This window comes from Geotrypetes seraphini, chromosome 16 (genome assembly GCF_902459505.1).
Source record: "Geotrypetes seraphini chromosome 16, aGeoSer1.1, whole genome shotgun sequence".
NCBI lineage: Eukaryota > Metazoa > Chordata > Amphibia > Gymnophiona > Dermophiidae > Geotrypetes > Geotrypetes seraphini.
In genome coordinates this window covers 43983076-44000777 of record NC_047099.1, presented here as the reverse complement: position 1 = coordinate 44000777, position 17702 = coordinate 43983076, and the positions used below count along the sequence as shown (strand labels likewise).

The window sequence follows — 17702 nt, the reverse complement described above, 5'->3', positions numbered from 1 at the left end:
GTCCGGATTTTACAGGAGTACAATCTGGTGGAGCGAAAGAGAAATCTTCTGGAAGAATTTAATGACTGTCTGTGTCTGATGTCATTTTTTCCTCTCTAACTTTAGTAACATTTGTAAAGTCATTTTCACGCGAAGGCTATCTTTTAATGAACTTTTTAAGTGTTGGTATAGCATGGAGAGGGTGGATTAATTTGCCAGTGTTCTCCTTCGTCCCTTCCTTACCTCCCTCTGTGCTACTAGCCCCGTGAGGATGCTGCAGACTGGCAAGGGTTACTATGAAGAGTACAAAGACAGCGGGGGCCACTGGGCAGCAGTCCCCTAGTCCCCTGTCGGCTGACGTCTACTGCATTAAGTTGTCCTCTTATGAAGGGGAAATAAATCCAGCTGAAGTGATTAAAACCAACTTGAATCAGCTACTTGCTACCACCTTCCTCTCATTCTGTCAGGGAGTTTAGCCGTGGAAACAGACCTTTCCCCCAAGGCTGAGGGAGGGATATTGAGAGAAGCCGGAGATGGGGGGGAGGGAGAACAATATCCCCCTCCCGAGGAATCAGTACTTTTCCACTTTTTTTTTACAGAAAATAATTCAAGGAAATTTGCTGTTGTGTTAGTCCTCGCTCAAGTTTATTTAAAAATTTCTTATACCGCTCGATCAGACTTCTGAGTGGTGAACAATAAAAATACAGCTTTCAACATATAAGACAAGGTTAGCATTTGACAATTGAAAACGACGTGACAAATTCAGACAAAGACGGACGGGAACAGATGGAAAAAAATGGCAGGGAGGCAAAACTATTGCATACACTGTAATATTGCCGTGACCATCAGAACAGATATTGTCAGACCCAGCCAGTCGGGTTTTCTATACAATACAATTCTGCTCTTATATTCCGCAATTATTACTGAAATGGTTCAGTGCGGACTACAAGATTAACCAGCTACACAAACTGAGAGGGAAAACAGAATACATAAACATTTCCAGAATTATTCCTTAAAATAGTTGTTAAACAAGTGTGTTTATAATTTTCTTCTACACATTACATTACTGACTTCTATTCCGCCCGTACCTTGCAGTTCTGGGCGGATTACAAAAGAAACAACTGGACATTTCCAGGAGAATTACAATTTAGGGTTTTGGATTACAGAAAAGATGACTGGACTATTCCAGTAGATTTACAATTTGGGGAGCTGTTTGCATGCAGTTTTAGGGCGGATTACAAAAGAGACTAATTAGGCATTTCCAGGAAAATTGCAATTTAGGGTTATGGATTACAAAAAGGTGGCTGGACAATTCCAGTAAATTGACATGGTTGAGACTTAGAGGAGAGGAAGAAAGGTTTGAGGGGGAATTTACACGGAAGGGGAAGACCAAGGTTTGTCTTTAGTTTGATAACTGTTAGCGGAGGATTTCAAATTAAAGCCGCCTGGTAGGAAAATAAGAGATTATGAGACCACTTCTATTGCCATCGTGCCACAGTACGGAAAGGCCTTTTGAGCCTAACGATATTTGCAATGAAAATTTGCCTGCAGTGGATACAAGGCGTGCGGATCTCAAGTACATTCGTTCAGCAGCATCGCCAGGCAACTGATTAAGGATGGGCCAAAAGTCAAAACCCAAATTTAATTTCTGCCTCCTCACACCCCCTTCCCAAAGTAAACGACATACCTGTGCGGGCCGGGATCCCCAACCCTCCTCCCACATGTTAGGTGGCCATCAGCATTGTCCCAGAGCCAGCCTTTGCACACTTATGCTCAGTTTTCACTCAAGCGTGAAAACTAAGCTTGCCCACAAGAGAAGGGGGCCTGTGGCTGGCAGCAGTGGCAGTTCAAGGACACGCCGGCAATTGACCAACATGTAAGTTCTTGAAAAGGGAGGAGGTCTTTGGCCGGCAGTGCTTGGGGATCCCTGCCAGCCACACTAAGGGAAACTAAATTATGGGTGGGCCTGAACCCAAACTGGTTGGCCATGGCCACAAAACTGAACTGTCTGGGGGGGGAGGGGGGAACTGAGTTGAGACCCACATTAGAGCTATGTGAGTAACCTTGACATTTACTTAAACCTCACCTCAGTCATGATATTTATTGAGCAGTAGAGTTGAATAAAGGGCTTGTGCTTTTAGGCTACAGAGTTAAGAACATAAGAATAGCCTTACTGGGTCAGACCAGTGGTCATCAAGTCCAGTAGCCCATTCTCACGAAGGCCAATCCAGAGCTGAAATCTTCCTAATGAAAAGCTGCAGGAGTTGCCTCCTTTTTCCTACTGGCCATTCCTCTCCCTATGCACACCATAAATCAAAATGATTTTATTTTCTATTTTGTGATTAACATACATCCAATTTGAAATGTGTATCTGCTAGAGCTGGGATCTACATGGCAGCGCTGGCTTTGGGTTGGAGAGGGCAAAGGGGGTTGGGCTGCAAAATAAACCACCCGAATCGAAAAGTGTGTTCAAATTTATCTTATACTCGTTCATGGTAATTGTGGATATCCGAAACGCCTTACTAGCTGTGGGGCCTCAGGCCACGTTTGGGAAGGTCTCTTGTCTCTTAGGTGGCCTTCTCCAGTCCCTTTCCCCGTCCAATCAAAGCACAAACCAGCCTTTCTATTTTGTTTGCCTAGTTCCCTTCCCACTGTCAGCTGTTTCCTCTCCACTGAACCATAAAGTCCAAAGTTCAGATTCCATATGTTGTCAAAGTGCATCAGTGAGAGTTACCTATTGAGGAGGTGCACAGTGAAGGCCAGGCCTGAGCAACCCTTGCTTCCTGATTTATGAGCACGCCCACACCTGCCACTTGCCACCCTGAATCCCAGGGACTGAACGTTTTTGGAACTAAGGTCAGGTTGGCACGCAGTATTTACTGTGTTTACTGCTAATTGATGTGAGGGTGAGTACCTCATCCAACCCGAGGGGGAAATGAGGAAAAGCGAGAAATGAATCATGGAGGGAGCACCCAGTCTGCATGTTAAAAGTATGTTTCTTTTCCTGCTGTGCGAAAGGATTTTCTATAAGGCTGTGAAGAGAAAGCAGAGGAGAGAGAAAAGAATGAAACCGAAAAAAAAAAAAAAAGACAAGGGAAGGAGGAAGGAGACCATAGGAATAGAGAGACAGGAGAGCAACAAAAGAGTTAGGCCGCTAAGAAAGAGTAATGCATCTGATTTACTGTCTTTCTGTGGTACAACCAAAGTGGTTTCCATATTAGAACAAGAAAAGGAAAGAGGCAGCACAGAACAGACAGGCCAAGAATAAGAGTCAGGAATCAGCTGTGAGAAGGGAGAGGGAAAGCCCTGTGGGCTCACGTTGAGAGTCTGGCTCAGATAAATGAACTGGAACAGACATCGGACCGTTAGCCCTACCCACAGATGTCAGTTCCATGTACAGGGCGCCACAGGAACGTCCTGACATCCAGATTGTAGGGGAGGGTGCCAATGCCAAAGTTACCTCAGGATGCCACAGTCCCTTGAGTCGGCTGTGTCTGGAACATAGGTGCCCACGATTATGCCCGCTTTATGGCTAGCCTAAGGGCTCACACCTACCTTTTCTCTGATTGTACCCATTCGCTGATTGTCCAGCTCTTTTTCTTCTTATTATTATTATATTATTAAATGCAGATGTGCATATATACCCAGTTACATAAGCATTTTATAAAATATAGGCCCCACGTTTGAAGCTTGAATGTTTGGCGAAACTACTTTAAAACCAAAAATCTTTAAGCCCAGAAATATCTCCCAATCCCCTAGTTTAATGTGGAGGGGTTCATATTCAGCATTTTAAGTTTCAAGTACAGTATATTTAAAATTTCTTATACCGCCTAATCCGACTTGTAGGCGGTGCACAAAATCATAAAAGCATACATTGGCTAAAATGCAAATTTAAACCATGACAAACGGGGACAGAAGGTAAAAAGGCAAGAACTACAATGTTCAAGGTAAAAGATAATATTTCGGGGGAAAACAATAGGGGGAGATACTGAAGGTATAATCATTCCAGGTCAGTTAGGTCTGAAAAGCGTCAAGAAGTAGAAAAGTCTTAAGCTTTGTCTTAAATTGATTAAGGCTAGATTCGTCTTGTAAATAAGACCTCATTGTGTTTATGTATTTTAATGACGGAATAGAAAGGAGATGCTGAGCAGATGATCGAAGAGTCTTAGAAGGGCTGATCGCCGCCAGCATTATGCCCAGAAATTTATGTTTGGGTTATGTGGAACCGGCTAAACCAGGCCTGACTTTTATGCATTCCTATTTTTATGGTAATCTTGGCTGCTAAAGTGCCGACTCCACCCTGGAATGTCCCCAAAATAGCTCGTTTTGAGATATGGACTAACTGGACATTTTTCAGTGACACTAACAGGTTAAGTGCTGCTGAAAATGACCAGTTAACCCTGAACTGGCGATTTAACCAGTTTCTAGTCCAGCTAATGCTGAATGAAGGAGGTGTCTAAACCCTCTGGGCTCTGGTCTTATGCTGTACATATTCGTAAGGACGGGTCTAGCCCATGCAATGGCTGTTTAACAGGCTTCGACTGTCCTGCATCAGAGGTGTGTGCTTTATTTAGAACATAAGAATAGCCTTACTGGGTCAGACCAATGTCCATCTAGCCCAGAAGCCCGTCCTCATGGTGGCCAGTCCAGGTCACTAGTACTTGGCCAAAACCCAGAGTAGCAGCATTCCTGAATCCTACAGAGTAACAAGATTCCAGGCAGAATCTCAAAGTGTAGCAACATTCCATGGTACCGATCCAGGGCAAGCAGTGGCTTCCCCAATGTCTTTCTCAATAACAGACTTTTCCTCCAGGAAATTGTCCAAACCCTTCTTAGAACCAGCTACACTATCTGCTCTTACCACAACCTCTGGCAATGCATTCCAGAGCTTAACTATTCTCTGAGTAAAAAAATATTTCCTCCTATTGATTTTAAAAGTATTTCCCTGTAACGTCCCCTAGTTTATGTAGTTTTTGACAGAGTGAAAAATCAATCCACTTGTACCATTTTTGGAGCCTCTTCACTTCTGTGTATTTCAGCTATGAATAAAGGGATCGATCCCTTGACCATTCCTGGGCTTCTCTGTGTCCTAAGTTGAAGAGTCAGGCTGCACTTTTTTTCCCCCCTACTGCAGCGCGTTGGTGTTTGGTCTTTGAGGGTGACTATGCTCATGCCGGGCGAGGAAGACAATGGCAGCAGCTTTAGCAGCACCTCAGTGCTGAGCCAAAGTGAAGAGACAGAGCCTGAGGGCGAGGAAAAGATTTGCATCGTCTGTGGGGACAAAGCCACTGGCTACCACTTCCACGTCATGTCATGTGAGGGCTGCAAGGGCTTCTTCAGGTGAGTTAGTATTGCAGAACCAAAGAGCCTGGTTCAGTGTTTTTAGCTAGAAAATATCACTGTGCACCTCTTGCAAATCATAGTCTCCAGTTTCTAAGTAGGAGCTTAAGACTTTTCAGCCTTAATATTGAGCCCTTCTTTTTAACACTGACTATAGCCATGAACTTGTTGTACCCAGGTGTTCAGTGCCATATCTGGATACTGTCTGATGCTGAATAGCCAGGTACAAGTTTTTTGATACTTTTCTGGGTACCAATGATATTCAGACCAATATCGGGTCTTTATCTGTCCTAACTTTCTCCAGCTCTGCCCAAGCTTCTTCCCCAGGATCACCCTGGCACTACACGGATAATTTCCACCAAATATCAACTCCTTCTTCTCTCCCTCCCAAATATCTCATCATCCATCAGTTATTAATTCGTTACAGCAGTGGTTTTCACGCTGATCACTCAAGGGTCACCAATGGGTGAGGTTTTCAGACTTCTCTCAAATACATGAGAGAGATTTGCACGCCTACTGACTCCATTATAGGCAAATCTATCTCATGCATATTCATTAGGGTATCTTGAAAACCTGACCTGTTGGCAGGAATTGTAGGTCCAAGGGGAGAAGGGGGGAAAACTAGGGCTGGATCCAGCTCTCTGGAACGTGCTCATCCTACAAGTTTCTACCTTTCCTTTAAGAGCTATACATTGATATGAGTTACCAGTAATAATAATTATTATTTATCATTTTTCAGTAAATTACTTTGATTTTATTCCAAATTTTTGTTTGATTGGGAGCAGCCCCAAGTTTGTGCCGAGCTTCTCAACCCAGTCCACGTTTCATACGCAGCCAGTCAGGTTTTCAGGATAGCACTAATGAATATTCATGGAGCAGATTTGCATGCCTGGCACCTCCATTATATGCAGATCTCTCTCATGCATATTCATTAGGGCAGTGGTAGGAAATTCCGGTCCTCGAGAGCCACAGGCAGGTCAGGTTTTCAGGATATCCACACTAAATATGCATGAGATAGATTTGCATCTCAAGGAGGCAGTGCATGCAAATCCATCTCATACATATTCATTGTGGATATCCTGAAAACCTGACCTGCCTGTGGCTCTCGAGGACTGGAATTGCCTACCCCTGCATTAGGGCTATCCTGAAAACCCAACTGGCTTGGTGGTCCTCCAGGACAGGATTGGGAACCACTTACAGTTCTATGCGGTTTACAAAAGACTAAGAAATGTAACAATTGGAATGAAAAAGTCATGAATTACCTAAGAACCTAGAGCAGTGGTTCCCAACCCTGTCCTGGAGGAACACCAGGCCAATTGGGTTTTCAGGCTAGCCCTAATGAATATGCATGAAGCAAATTTGCATGCCTATCACTTCCATCATATGCAAATCTCTCTCATGCATATTCATTAGGGCTAGCCTGAAAACCCGATTGGCCTGGTGGTCCTCCAGGACAGGGTTGGGAATCACTGACCTAGAGAACAAGTAGGTTTTTAAGTGTCTCCTGAATTCTAGGTAAGAAAATGAAATAGTAAGCAATTGCTTGAAATCGTTATCCCACATGGCAGCCTGACACGAGAGCAGACGTTCATGGTATCTTTTAAACTTGCAACTAATAAGGCATGAGTTTTACGAGAGAATTTTTGTGGAGAAGCTGAAAATAAATCCATCAAAAACAACGGACTCTAGAATAAATGCAGCCTGACTTAAAGATATCGTGCCAGGGAGCAGCTGGTGACAAGCACGGTGTATTTATAGCCGCGGTGATTTCAGACGCCAGCCAGTTCGGGTTTCCCTCTGTCGCCATGGTGACTTCACAGTATGAGCTTATGATGCTCTAACCAGTTGATGTAGGGCAGGGCTTCCAAACGTGTCTGGGGGACCCCACAGCCGGCTGAATTTTCAGGGCACTGGGCAGTAAGTACACATGGAGAAAATGTGGGGAGGACCAAGAAGATGAGACCGAGTTCCAGCTTTATTAGGGCATCCACAATGGAATTGCAGTCTTCCTTTGCTGGATGTCCCCATTTTTCCTACGTGTCATGTACATCTGCGGGATTTGCTTGCTACCTATCGGGCTCCTTATACAAAGCTCCGACACTCATAGAGTGTAAAAGCCAGTGATAGACTTCAGTACCAGTTGTAGCATTTTGAGAGTGTCGCAGTCCTACATACAAACGGATAAATTAGTCTCTATTATTTTCCTGTTTTTAAATGGTAATAAAGGTGATTCATCAAATGTGAATATCTGATAGTGACATTGCATCCACTGGTGGCTTTATGGTACCTGGATCTATATTTTACCCTTCGGATCCTACATCTCCTTTTCTCCTTGCAGGCGCTCCATCAGTAAAGGAATCCGCTTCACCTGCCCCTTTAGCCAAAACTGTGTCGTCACCAAAGCCAAACGAAGGCAGTGCCAAGCCTGCCGTCTACAGAAGTGCCTGGACGCCGGCATGAGGAAGGACAGTAGGTTCTTAACTTTCTTTTTGCTTTGGGATAACGGGCCACAAGGTGGAATTTATCGGCAGCGTTTTGCCCTGTTTAGGAAGATGTAGGGTTTCCCCGGACATGTCCTTCTTTTGAGGACATTTCCGGGGGTCCGGGTTTTGAAAAGCCTCCTCAAATCACGTCAGGCAGGGAGGAAGTCCATGCATGCATGGATGTCACATGATGATGTAGGCAGCTGGGGGGCGGGGCTATGGCAGGGATGGGTGGAACTGGGTGGGCCTGGGGGGGTCTGGATTTTCTGATTGGAACCCTAGGAAGATGCAACTCCAGAGTGACACAGAGAGAGCAGAGGCAGTTACTACTACTATTTATCATTTCTATAGTGTTGAAAGGCATACATAGCGCTTTACATTTAGCATTCAATAGATGGTCCCCTGCTCAGAAGACTTACAATCTAATTTGGACAGAAAGACAGGACATCTCAGGGTTGGGGAGATTCTGGTAGAAGAAATGATACAGTGGGTCTAGGTATCTGAGAGCAGTGAGTGGGAGTTAAGAGTTGAAAACAGTTTCCAAAATGTGGGCTTTTAGCTTGGATTTGAAGACTGCTAGAGACGGAGCATGATGTATTGATTCAGGCATACGACTTAGCAAGAAAGAAGGGACAGAGTCTGGAGTTGGCGGTGGAGGAGAAGGGTACAGATAAGGGTACAGACTTACGCAACAAATGGAGTGCACCAGGAGGGAGATATTGGGTTACAGAGTAAGAGGAGTTTGAACTGTATTCAGAAATGGATGGGGAGCCGATGATGTGACTTGAGGAGAGGAGTAATGTGAGAATAGCAGCTCTCATGGAATATGAGTCGCACAGAAGCATTTTGAATGGATTAAAGGGGTGAGAGACAGATGTATGGGAGGCCTGAGAGAAGTACGTTGTAGTAGTCTAAGCATGAAGAGATGAAAGCATTGATAAGGGTGTTCAGAGAGAAGAGGTCAGATTTTGGTAATATTATAGAGGAGGAAGTGACAGGTTTTAGCAGTTTGTTGGATTTGAGCCTGAATTCCTGTAGAGATATCTGGTATGGAAAGGTAGATCTGGGAGTCATCGGCATAGAGGTGATTTTGGAAATCATGGGAGGTGATCAGTGTACTGAGATAACGGGTATATATGGAGAAGCGGAGAGGGCCCAGGATGGGATAGCAGCAGAGGAGGATCCACCATAAGTAGAATGGAAGAGGAGAGAACAGAACCCTGGAATTCCAGCAAGAACAGCATGTTGAGGAGGTGGTGATCAACAGTGTTGAAGGCACTGAGAAGGATGAGGATAAAGTAGAGGCCACTGAATTTGACCAGGAACAGGTCATTAGAGACTGTAGCAAAGGCCGTTTCCGTAGAATGGAGAGGGCGAAAGCCTAATTGAACCACTGGCAAGTTAGATTCAAAGTATTGATAAAGAAAACTAAGAAAGAATTTGAAGAGAAACTTGCAAAAGAGGCAAAAACTCAGGTACCTCAGAAGCAGAAAACCTACTGCACATTAGAAAAAAAGAGCCCCATTGATTTACAGCCTTGTTTCCTTATGGGATGTGTTAGGGGGAAGCTGGAAAGTGAATATCGAGGGGAGGTAGTCCTGTATTATGAGTAGCCCTGACCACCCTGTCTGGTGCTGTGTGCCCAGCCTATGTAGAAACATCTTTGTCCCCCAGCCATTAGCCCACCCTCTGGATCCAGCAGCTCCCCAGTATCTTCACCTCCCACCCACCCCCCCCACCCCCATGCAGGGTTCCTTTGTGCTGGCTTTTGCTCCAGTGTAGCCAGGGCTCTTTGATTTACATTATCTCCATTCACTCATGTAAACTCAATAACCTGACTCCTCTAGCTGCCATAAGACAAGAGTATAATTACCGCAGGAGCTGGAAGGCAGCCTTGGATGATTCTCCCGGGATAGCAATGCAGAGAATAAAGAACAACAGAGGGCAACAGAGAAAGACAATACAGCAAATGGAAGGAGAGATAGGGAGAGCATGAGAAGGAAGTGGGAGGCTGGAAGGGAGGAAATATGATCAAGACATTAAAGAACACTGCTTATTCCTAGGATAGGCAGCATAAAATCTGTTCTACGCCTTGGGATCTTACCAGGTACCTGTGACTTGGGTTGGCCACTGTTGGAAACAGGATACTGGGCTTGATGGCAATTCTTATATTCTTATGTGAGCCGAGTATAGGACAGTTGAGCCATTGTGACATCACCGCTGAGGTTGGCTCTGAGGCATTGGTGGAATGAGGCATTATGACATCACAATCTCAGCTCTGGAATGTTGCTATTCTTTGGGTTTCTGTCTGGTACTTGGGACCTGGGTTGGCCACTGTTGGAAACAGGATACTGGGTTTGATAGACCTTCGGTCTGTCCCAGTACAGCAACAAGAACTGTAAAGTGCTCCTCGCGACCCTCTAACATCACTTCCTATGTGCAGCACCTGGAATCGACGTCATCAGGAGAGACGACACGGTAGCGAGGAGCACGTTGAAAGTTGTTGCTCGTGGTGGTGAACAACTGGGGGAAGGAAAGAAGGGGTGCAAGTGGTAAGGGGAGGAGTGGGAAGAGGTAGGGGGGTGGGGAAGAGGAGGGATGCCGGCGCCCCCCCTTTCCGCCCCCTCCCATTACTATGTCACTGCATACATTTCAGGATACACGCAATTTGCATGCCATCTATAGAATGTGGGAGTGAGAAAAGAGCCAGGCATGGAGGAGGAAAATCCCAAGGTCCTTCCAAAGGAATTTTGAGGACTTCGGTTTGATTAAGTAATAGTTTCCTTTTTCTTAATTATTTGTTAAATTTGTACTTCCTAATCAACTTTTCTGTACAAGATGTTTAATGCTTGGAAATTTTGTTGAAAATTATAAATAATAATTAAAAAAAAATAAAAATAAAAATGAATGAGCCTGGTACCTTATGTAGCCCAACAGAGCTGGAAGCTGGAAGAAGCAGGAGGAAACCCCTACGGCCCTTCCAAAAAAATATATTATCTGTTCAATATAATGAAAAAAACTTATAGCCTGCAGAACCAAAATCTAGGTGGGTTACAAAATACATACATTGGAAGGGGAGGGGAGGAATGGCCTAGTGGTTAGAGCTGGTTGTGAGTTTGATCCCAGCCTGCTCCCTGCAACCCTGGGCAAGTCACCTAACCCTCCATGGCCACAGGCAACACAGTTAGACTGAGCCTGTCAGGACATATAGGGAAAATACTTACAGAGTACCTGATTAGTATTGAACGTATTGTAAACCACTTGGTTGAATCTCTTCATAAAATGACAGTTAATAAATCCCCATAAATAATTAAAACACGAACAAACATTACAAAAATCCCATTTCCTTTTTCTTTGCTCTCAGTGATTATGTCAGCCGATGCACTGTTGATGCGGCGGGCGGTGAGGAACAGAAAGAAACAAGAGCGGCACACGAAGGTACAACCAGCAGCGGCAGAGGCTCTGACAGATGAGCAAGAGCAACTGATTCAGCTCCTAGTTGATGTCCACAAGAGAAACATCGATGCCAGTTTCTCCAAGTTTATCGAGTTCCGGGTAAGAGGATGATATCAAGGACCCCGCTATTAGATCATGGCATTAGCCCATCTGGTTGCCTTCCCCCAAGGCTGGCTTAACTGTTTGATGAATCAGGCAGAGGCCTAGGACAGCCGCATTCAAAGCAAAACAAAACGAACCGATAGCTACGTAAATGATTTTACTCACAGGGAGGGTGGTCAGTTTTCGAATAGCCCATTTCCCTGGATAAATGGGTTTTGAAAATGATCCTCATTGGGGGACATATTTTAACTGACCATAAATGGCTGCTGGTTGGTTAAATCACCTGTTCAGATCAATGTCAGCAGCTCTGAAGTGAAAATAGCCAGTTGGTATCAAACTTAAAAGCAGCTCTTTGGGGGTGTTCCAGGGGAGATTCGGCACTCGGATATTAAGTGCCGATATCCATTACATATATAGGTCTGTGTAAAAGTCAGTCCTATCTTTATGCAGTACCCATAGCTGGTTAAGTGTTGAATATCATACGTAGCTTGCTCCGCAAACCCGCAAACTCAATGCCAGTGCCTGGACATGGCCTGGCATGGAATTTCTGGGTTTAGCACCTGCCCCTTGCTCGCGGCTCCTCAAAATAGTTGCCGCAGTAATTTTGAGGAGCTGCGAGCGAGGTTCCAAGAGTGAGAGGGCTTAGCTTCTGTTCCTGCTGTCCTCCGTCGGACCACCAGGGGGGGATGGAGGGGCCTTCAGGAGGGAAAGCTTAGCTGTGGGTGGCGGGGAGGGGGCATGGATCAGGAGGTCAGAGGCTCTGAGGGCAGTAGAGAAACATACAGCCCTGGGCTGATATTCAGCCAGACCACCCAAAATTATCCAGGGATATTCAGTGCCCAGACGCGGCCCAACATTAAATATCACTGGATAATTTAGCCAGCAGCAATCAACATGTAAAAACACCTGACTGCTGCCAGGTGACTATTAGGGGGTAAGAGTCATGGACCCCTAACCACCTATTAAAAGTGATCAAACTAGATGGAGGCAAGGTCATGGGCAGCAATAGCCCAAGGGAACGGTACAGTTTGGGGGTGAAGAACTTTTGTGCACAACGGAAGAGCGGGACTTGGGTGTGATAATATGTGATGATCTTAAGGTGGCCAAACAGGTTGAAAAGGTGACGGCGAAAGCTAGAAGAATGCTAGGGTGCATAGGGAGAGGTATGGCCAGTAGGAAAAAGGAGGTATTGATGCCCCTGTAGAAGACTCTGGTGTGACCTCATTTAGAATATTGTGTTCAATTCTGGAGACCTTCAAAAAGATATAAAAAGGATGGAGTCGGTCCAGAGGAAGGCTACTAAAATGGTACCTGGTCTTCATCATAAGGCGTATGGGGACAGACTTAAAGATCTCGATATGTATACTTTGGAGGAAAGGCGGGAGAGGGGAGATATGATAGAGTTTAAACACCTACATAATATCGTAATGGCTCATCTACTGAACTGATGAATTGATAGCGCCTTAACATTCTCTTTGTCATGTTCGCATCTTTTTATGTATTCTGGTCTTTAATTATTTGTGAACCGAGTTGAGCTCTGTTGGAAGATGACCCAGTATATCAACCAAAGACTAGACTAGAAATGTGCATGAGTCGAGTAACTTTAATTTGAAAGGAAACTCTGCAATGCGAGGGCATAGGATGAAGTGAAGAGGTGATAGGCTCCGGAGTAATCTGAGGAAATACTTTTGTACAGAAAGGGTGGTAGATGCATGGAACAGTCTCCCAGAAGAGGTGGTGGAGACAAGAGGGCCTGGGATGGGCATGTGGGATTTCTCGGAGAGAGAAAGAGATAATGGTTACTGCGGATGGGCAGACTGAATGGGCCGTTTGGCCTTTATCTGCCGTCATGAGGCTAGGGAAGAGCTGGCCCCCCTACTGTTGTGGACCCTTGAGCACTGCCCCATTGTCTCAACGGTCAGTCTGCACCCACTTTGCAACGTAACCAGAAAGTCATGATCGGTTTTCCCAATATTAGGGGGTCCTAGTCACAGAGGGATGCGTCTGCCCATCAGGCACAGAGTGACAAAAAACCTCTTTAGAGGTTCCAATCCTCTGAACTACTGCTCTGGTGAATTCAGAACACCCTGGGCCGTCACTCACTAAGAGCATGTGACGGAAAGATTTATTAATGCCGGTCACAAGAGTATTGGGTGTGGAATCCTGACTTATAAATCAAGCTTGTGTTATTTATCCTGCTCTCGACACAGCCTCTTGGAACCAGCTCCTTCTTTCTTTAGGATTAATTAGCCCAGTGTCTATAAATCTGTCCGAAGGTCTTCAGATCAGACCTGTCAGGGATTTCTGACAGCATGTTATTTTTTTTAATATCATTGTAGACTTTCCACTTGCAGAGTGTGGGTGTTTTCTTCTGAGGTGGAATATTTCAGAGTTCTGGATTTATGACCACCTTCATCTCATTGCTTTTTGCTATCCAAATTAGAGAATGACATGGGGATAAATTTTTCCCCCGTCCCCGCAGGAACTCATTTTCCCGTCCCGTGAGTTTTTTTCCCTGTCCCTGCCCCATTCCTGCAAACTCCGCCCTCATCTGCACAAGCCTCAAACACTTTAAAATCATAAGTGTTCGAGGCTTGGGCGGTTAAGGCAGAGCTTACAGGAATGGGACAGGGACAGTGACATAACTAGCGGGGATGGGGCTGGGAAATTGAGTTCCTGTGGGGACAGGGACAAATTTGTCCCCGTGTCATTCTCTAATCTGAATTGATTTCAAAGCTGAAGCAGGGACTACAGACCCCATAATGCCTATGAGGTGTAAGTTCAAAACCTAGGACTGGCCAAAGGTCTTCGGCATTTGGTTTCTCTGCTTTGTCACCCTCTTTCCTCAGTTCTAATTCAGCCTCTGCCACTCACTATGTATGTGACCTTGAACAAGGTCACTATTAAGCTGAAAACAAGATAATTGCCTAAGCCTGACATTCACAGTCAACAAATTAAAAGAGAAAACCAAAATGTAAACTAATTAGCTGACACTTCAAAACTCTACCCCCATCTTTCCTTCACTGTTCATTTGTTTAAGCCTCCGGACAGGTTGCTCACACATGTTGTAAAGTCCAGGGCCTGCTCCAGTCCACTGCTTACACAGGAGCCCCCATCACCAATCTGCTCTGAAGAGTTTTGGGAAGAGCAGGAGTCCCCCAACCATGTTGCCTCCCCAGAAGCGATTTCCATGCTCCCACACTTCACAGACATCAGCACGTTCATGATACAGCAAGTTGTCAAATTCGCCAAAGAGATTCCTGACTTCCGGTGAGTCCCTCTGGCTTTTGTGGGGAGGGGGGGTGTCTGTTGTTCATCTGTGGGTTCTCAGCCACATAGCAGAGCTGCCAAGTTGCTCTGTTCTGGGAGGGAGATTTTAGGCTAGTCCTGGATTTCAGGCAACCTCATCCTGGTGCATTATGGGGCCTGCAGCACTCATCTCAATGGGTAGAATCAGGGTCCCCAATAACCGGACCTCGAGAGGCAGCCTGGCTACCTCCTGCAGCCAGCGGTGATCCCGGATATTCAATGCTGGGACTGTATCTGGCCATTGGCACTGAATTTCCGAGATAAAGTTAACCGGCCAAGCCGATATTCAGCAGCTGGCCAGCTAAGGCCTAGTGGCCAACTATAGACCTGCTTTTTGAGGCGAGTCTCTGGCCCCTTGCCTTAGCTGGCGAGCCACTGAACATTGGCATTGACCAGCTGTGTCATGCAACATAGTCAGTTTACGGGCTATCCACTGACCTGGATATTCAGTAGGAGATAGCTGGCTATCTCCCACTGAATATCAGCGGGTAGCCATCCAGGAAGGACTACAAATACCACACTGCTTTGGGATGTAAGTTTAAAACCAGGACTGGCCAAAATGTCTCCTTCCAGGAACTGGGTAACTTGGCAGGTCTGACATAGAACTCTACCACAATGCTGCTTTGTGGGAACCTTTTTATTTCTATGATGCTTGAGGCCTTGGCATAGGCCAGCAGTGCTAGCAAAACACAAGACTATTCGGTAAATCATCGAGCGTCCTGGAATAGAATCAGGAACTCATGCAATTAAATGTGAACACCCCCTTGTTTTTCTTCCTTGCTCTCCTATCTTCCAGCTTCCTCCAGCTCAGTCGGAACTGGCACCTACCAACAGAGTTGGGCATAATATATTACTAAGTAATATATTACTTTTTATAAGTAATACATTATTTTTCACAGTAACCTGCCTAGACTAGTTACTGTAGCATATTCCTGTTTCCTAATGAAACTAGTGACTGTTTTATATTTCTTTTGGAAAGTAATTTACCCAACACCGGTTACTTGTTTAAAAATAATATATTACCAGTGATATGGCGCCAGTAATATATTACTGGTACTATTACTTTTCTTACTCGTTCCTTCAATTTTTTTCCCTTTCCTTTGACAATTGGCTTTCTTTCCTCTCAGATTTAGATCTATTGGGTCTTATCCATAACTTTATCTCCTCAGGAAAGACAACACTGTAGATTCATTTATAATAAGCCATAAGATATTACTCAGTAATATATGAGTTGTCCAACACCTATGTGGCATAAATGTGCATGAGGCGAGTCTCTTCCATTTGAAAGGAAGCTCTGGAATGAGAGGGCATAGGATGAAGTAAAGAGGTGACAGGCTCAGAAGTAATCCAAGGAAATACTTTTTCACAGAAAGGGTGGTAGATGCGTGGAACAGTTTCCCAGAAGAGGTGGTGGAGACAGAGACTGTGTCTGAATTCAGGAAAGCGTGGGACAAGCACGAGGGATAGTGGATGTTGCAGGTGGGCCATTTGGCCTTTATCTGTTGTCTTGTTTCTATGTAACACTACCTATGTTAACTCATTTTCAAGCCTCCTCACCTCCTGCCCAACCATGAGGCTGCCATCTGGATCCAGATTCACAAGACAGGGTTGATCAAGTTTTGGGTGTACCCCAGTGCGTGCTGAGACTTGTAGTCTTGCTTTTCTTAAGGATAGTAATAGGAGCATCAACTCCAAGTCCCTGCATGCAACAGGGTAAACCCAGGAGTGGATCAACTCCTGCAAATCTGAATCCATCTGGCAGCCTTACTCAGCCATTGCAAAGATCTAGGGCTCCCCCTCCTTTCCCAGGGACTGCAAATCCTACCTCCTTCCTAAGCAATAAAAGCCAGGTGCAGGAACACATCGTTCTGTCTAGACTCTAGACAAATCTTCTAGTCGGGGATCTTTTTCTCCTCCACTTCTGTTCATTCACCCACTTCTTGAAAGGATTTTGCTGCTGTAAAAAGAACAAACACAGGGCAAGGGAGTAGAAACAGACACATAAAACAGAAAGAGATGAAGATGACCTGCAGCAAAGTGAGTCCCGTAGGTAGACGTGTATGAGAAAGGGCAGCAGTCATAGCACAAAGATACTGGTTCTCATTGTGTGTCTTGTCTTTTTTTGGTGGGGGTGGGGCAAGGAGTCTGCCGATCGACGATCAAATAGCGCTCCTGAAAGGAGCTACCTTGGAAATGTGCCAGCTCCAGATCAACACTGTCTTTAACGAACAGACCCTTATCTGGGAGTGTGGCCAGATCAGCTATTCCATCGAAGATGGCATCCTGAGTGAGTTTCCCATTCCTACCCTATTCCGCTGTCACCCACGGAGCCCTCATATCTCCTAAGTCACCTGCCCAAAGACATCTAATCGCCGCAGAACCCAAAATAAACCAGATACTCAAAATTGGTATCGAAAATGGCCAGCATTGAGTATCAGGGCTCAACGCAGATTTTTTTTATATGTTATAGTTTGATGGCTTTAAACTTTGTTGTGCAAAGTGACACAATCTTAAATCCTTAAACTGTAAGAGCTGGTCTGGATTTTCATTCCCTTTGGATTTTATTTCTGAGTCTCCTTTCTTGTGTATCCTAATATCATTTTATTTTGGAATTAAAACCTGCCTCCCAAGAATACTTTCCAGTTCTTTATGTAGCAGCATCAGTGTTTATACTACTGAACAGTCAAAAGCAGTGATTATAAATTGAATTTTAATAGGAAGAAGATATTACATTCCGTGTACTTGATTATTATAGACTAGTTATTTTCACATTTGCTAATGGACAGATGAAACCATAATGAATTTTTGATTGAGGAGGTACTCGTAGCTGGGCAGCCTCCCGTGGGCTGAATATTGGGGCCTGTTTATTCTCTTTACCATTCATAAAATGGGAAGGAGAAATGCACGACGGCTGCCTGATGAGAGCCGGAAAGGCTGTGTGTGTGATGCACCCCCGATGAATGAGAGACGTTGGCCACCACCTGTGGAGGTTTTTGCTTGTTAGTGCACGGTAGGCAACTGAGAGGTTTTGGG

The 17702-nt window shown here is 45.0% G+C and overlaps 1 protein-coding gene across 4 annotated transcripts in view; it reads left to right on the top strand.

Annotated features, from left to right (window-relative positions):
* The window catches only part of NR1I3 (nuclear receptor subfamily 1 group I member 3), a 35839-nt gene that overhangs the window by 6451 nt on the left and 11686 nt on the right, over positions 1-17702 (top strand). For 2 of the 4 annotated variants that reach the window (XR_004537286.1, XM_033925301.1), the window contains exons 1-6: positions 2735-2969; positions 5114-5319; positions 7658-7788; positions 11167-11357; positions 14401-14630; positions 16811-16956. Coding sequence is in view for 3 of the 4 variants with exons in the window: in XM_033925301.1 (XP_033781192.1) it covers positions 2961-2969; positions 5114-5319; positions 7658-7788; positions 11167-11357; positions 14401-14630; positions 16811-16956 (913 nt within the window). In the remaining variant the exon portion in view is untranslated. Of the gene's footprint in view, positions 1-2734; positions 2970-5113; positions 5320-7657; positions 7789-11166; positions 11358-14400; positions 14631-16810; positions 16957-17702 lie in introns of those variants that run through there. The other 2 variants (XM_033925304.1, XM_033925305.1) reach the window with 2 other exon arrangements.